Source organism: Carlito syrichta, unplaced genomic scaffold, assembly GCF_000164805.1.
Source record: "Carlito syrichta isolate Samal-C Ts95f unplaced genomic scaffold, Tarsius_syrichta-2.0.1 Scaffold303334, whole genome shotgun sequence".
NCBI lineage: Eukaryota > Metazoa > Chordata > Mammalia > Primates > Tarsiidae > Carlito > Carlito syrichta.
Genome location: NW_007247430.1, coordinates 93,248 through 96,798, shown reverse-complemented (window position 1 = coordinate 96,798; position 3,551 = coordinate 93,248). Strand labels below are relative to the sequence as shown.

At 57.1% G+C, this 3,551-nt stretch overlaps 1 protein-coding gene across 4 annotated transcripts; it reads right to left on the bottom strand.

The window, feature by feature from the left end:
* Nucleotides 1-352: 352 nt before the first annotated feature.
* Nucleotides 353-3,348, bottom strand: DPH2 (DPH2 homolog). 4 transcript variants are annotated; one of them, XM_008058412.2, is made up of 6 exons: nucleotides 3,137-3,348; nucleotides 2,745-2,857; nucleotides 1,976-2,199; nucleotides 1,098-1,775; nucleotides 836-1,012; nucleotides 386-754 (listed from the first exon to the last, which is right to left on the bottom strand). In XM_008058412.2, exons 1-6 carry the CDS (start codon nucleotides 3,281-3,283, stop codon nucleotides 630-632), a joined length of 1,464 nt encoding a protein of 487 aa, XP_008056603.1. In that variant the 5' UTR covers nucleotides 3,284-3,348; the 3' UTR covers nucleotides 386-629. The 4 variants fall into 4 exon arrangements, with proteins under 4 accessions (XP_008056604.1, XP_008056603.1, XP_021568200.1 ...); XM_021712525.1 differs by having other exon boundaries at nucleotides 1,098-1,508; XM_008058413.2 differs by lacking the exon at nucleotides 1,098-1,775 and having other exon boundaries at nucleotides 353-754.
* Nucleotides 3,349-3,551: the final 203 nt, after the last annotated feature.

Sequence of the window (3,551 nt, the reverse complement as noted above, 5' to 3'; positions counted from 1 at the left end):
TTCGAGACCCGCCTGGGCAACTTGACGAGACCTCATCTCTACAATAAAAAAATCAAAAATCAGCCGGGCGTGGTAGCACGTGCCTGTAGTTCCGGCTACTCAGAAGGCTGAGGCGGAAGGATCGCTGGAGCCAAGCAAGTCAAGGCTGCGGTGGCCGGGAGCGGCCACTGCACTCCAGTCTGGGTGACAGAGTGAGACTCCAACTCAAAAAAAAAGAATCATCTGATCCCAAATGTCAATAGTGCTGAGGTTTAAACACATTAGTCTAGACATCTAGCACCTGCTCTTTGACAAGGGCAGACCCTCAACTGCAGACCAGGAACTGGGATTGGCCAAAGGTCTTGGGCTGCTCCTAAAAGGACAGGTGGGTCCAGAAAGTCATGGCGAAGTCCATAAGCCCTTTCCCCCATCAGCCAAAAAACAGACGTTTACTGAGCCAATATGAGCTGTGCCTCTGCCAGTGCCAGAACAGTACAGAGACAGATCCTGTCTTCACTGAGGCACTGCATACCCTCCCTCTATCAAGGCTCCTTCAAGGATCCTGGCGAGGGGATGGGAGGTTGGTGCAGGGAGCACTGAGGGGTCTAGCAGCAATTCACAAGTCCATCTGTATCTGGCCTCACGTGGTATCAGCTGCTTCCCTCATCCTCATATGCGATGGCAATCCCTCGTCTTCCACTCACAGCTTCTGTCACTGGTGTTTGACCCAGGCGGGGCTCCAGCCCCTGCCAGCTCCGGGAACTAAGGAATGAGGCTATAGAGAGAGGGGACTCAGTCTGAGTGGGGCTGAACCTGCTGAAAGAGTTCAGCTAGGAGTGGAGACTTGCACACTTACCTGCAGGACTGCTCTCAGCCAGCTCCAGCTGAGGTTGTGGGGTCAGGGCTGAGCATTCAGGATCATTTGATGACTTCCAGGCAGGTGGGGGTCGGAGCTCTCCAGTAATGAGCGACACATCTGGGGTGTCCCACAGCTCTGACTCAGGTGGTGGGAGGGGCATATAGAAGGGAGAGCCTGGAAGGGAGGAAAATAAAAATCCATACTGGGCCCCTTACTCTATGCCCCAAGATTCCAGCTCAGGCAGTCCCCCACCACTCACCAGGCAACAAGTCCGCATAATGTGTGAGGTGGGGAGCCAGGCCTGGAGGTGGCCAGGCAGGGTTGCAGGCAGCCTCCAACTCGCATGGTGCCAATACAGGCCGGAAGAAGCTACCAGAAGGCTGGGGGGCTAGGGTGCCCAGAGGACAGGCTAACAGCACAAAGACATCTACCTCAGGGAAGTTGGCAAGTTTGGCAGGGGTGGGCCGTCCCAGGGCCAACACATAGCTACGCTTGCCGGCAGCCTGAGTCAGGTTCCGCAAGTGTGTCAGTGCCTCACGGTGTTGGGCCACACCCAATGTACCTGCCAGCAGTCCCACCACACGGGCATCTCTGGCCCTCTCGACCAGATATTGTCTTCGCGCCCTTAGCCGTCCTGCCCAGGCACCCTCATCCTTAGTCTTCCCTGTGTCTGGACAGCAGGAGGAAAAAGGCCGCCCTGGTGCCCACCCCAAGAGCAGCCGACTCAGGTCTGGGTCAGGGTCAGGGCTGGCCTCAGATCCCCCCACATAGAAGGCGCCATACTCTTCCAGACACCTTCCTGGGGCCAAGGGGAAGCGGCGCCCAAAACGCTCCAAGGGCTCCAGCTCCAGACTGAGGGACCCTGCAGGCAGGGGAAAAGCTGGGCTGGAGACTACCAGGTCCAGGTACCGTGGGCGCAGGAGAGTGGCCAAGTCCTCTGGAAGAGAAGGAGATGATGTCAGGGTTGGAGCCTGGCAAAGCAGGAGCTTCCTCATCCTCAGGTAACTAAATTTGGCCCAAAAGACTTGGGCCAAATCCATATCAAGGGGCTCTATGGAAGTGTACTGAAATGGGAAAATTAAGGCATAAAGCAGTAGGCCCTCTCTTCCTGCGTGCACAGGCATAATAACCACTCACCCAGGGCGTAGGCACAGGCCGGCTCACTCAGCAGCACCACAGGCACTTTGGGGTCTGGGTTCTGGGCCTCAAAGGCCTTGGCACAGAGATCCAAGGCCACAGAACGCTGACCAAGGACGAAGGTGACAGGCAGTGGGCGGTCTGGAGGGCTTAAGCAGGCAGGGCCAAAATGTACAAGGGCCTGAGCTCCAGCTTGCTCAGCACCCAGTACGTCCACACAGCAGCTGCAGAGATGATACCATCAGTGAGACGGGTTCTTATCTGGAGAAGAGTTGCTGTCATCAACGGGAAATGCACTCGATTTCATGAAAGGAAAACACTGGAAGGAAGCTAGCATCAGGAGGAGCATCATCACCATCACGTCAAGGAGAAACATAGCCATTGAAAACAAACACTAGCCGGGCTCAGTGGCTCAGCCAGTAATCCTGTGCTTTGGGAGGCTGAGGTGAGTGGATTGCCTGAGCCCACGGGTTCGAGACCCGCCTGGGCAGGCGAGACCTCATCTCTACAATAAATCAAAAAAATTAGCCGGGCGTGGTAGCGTGCGCCTGTAGTTCCAGCTACCTGGAAGGCTGAGGCAGAAGGATTGCCAGAGCCCAGGAGGTTGAAGCTGCGGTGGCCGGGAGCGGCCACTGCACTCCAGTCTGGGAGACAGAGTGAGACTCCAACTCAAAAAAAAAAAAGAAAAAGAAAACAAACACTGTCACAGAGGGGAAATCCCATGAGCCCTGGAGCCCCAGGCCTAGCCTACTTAAGGTCAAGTTCACACCTGCCATAGGCTGTGTCCCCCAGAATGAACATCTTTGAACCTGTGGTCTCCTCCAGTCGTGCAGCCACAGCCCCAGCATCTCCCAGTAGCTGGTCAGGGAACTGCAAGGCCACCTGTAAGCATAAACCATGGAGTCAAGGACAGCCGCTCCCCCATCGAGGGGCTCTTCAAAGGAAACCTTCAGGGAGCTCCCAACCAACTTCAAAGCCCATAATCCCAGAGGGGCACTCTGCCCACGGAGTAGGTGCAGGAGTGGCCAACGCGCGGCGGATGGACTCAGATTCCCCCACCGGGTTGTCCTCACAAAATCCCCCAAGATCCCCCAAGATCCCGATCCTCGTGGCGACTCATCCCCACAGAGGCGAGTCACTCCTCCCTAAGCCTGCTCTCACCCGTTGACACTCCAGGTCGCGGACGAATGCAACGACTCGCTCCAGCTCGTACACGCGGTCGAGGTCCGACAGAGGAGTGAGCAGTCCTGGGACTCCCGCCTCCCGCTGCAGCGCCACCTCCCCGGGGCTGCTGAACGTAGCCTCCATGAGGCGTAGCTTGCGTGGCGGGATGCAGCGGGGACCTCCCTAGGGTCAGTTTCGGGGCCCGCGTCGCTTCGTGGGCGTAGGGAAGTCACTGTCTTCAGCCAGTAGGCAACGACAACCCCTGCCACCAAATTCCCGTTTCTCCCCGACACTAGGGCCTACCCGGAGATCACTTCCGGGTCCTAGGGGCGTGGCTAACAGCAACCTTACCAATCCTAAACCAGCACCGCTCTCGCCTTCCAATCCTGTAGCCAAGCTGCCCAATGAGAAC

Excerpts from the sequence above, each read along its gene's own strand:
- DPH2 (XM_008058412.2), bottom strand. The coding sequence starts at position 3,283 with ATGGAGGCTACGTTCAGCAGCCCCGGGGAGGTGGCGCTGCAGCGGGAG. Across the intron at positions 2,858-3,136 it reads GCGACCTGGAGTGTCAACGG|GTGGCCTTGCAGTTCCCTGA; the intron begins GTGAGAGCAGGC and ends TTATGCTTACAG. Across the intron at positions 1,013-1,097 it reads TTATGCGGACTTGTTGCCTG|GCTCTCCCTTCTATATGCCC; the intron begins GTGAGTGGTGGG and ends CCTCCCTTCCAG.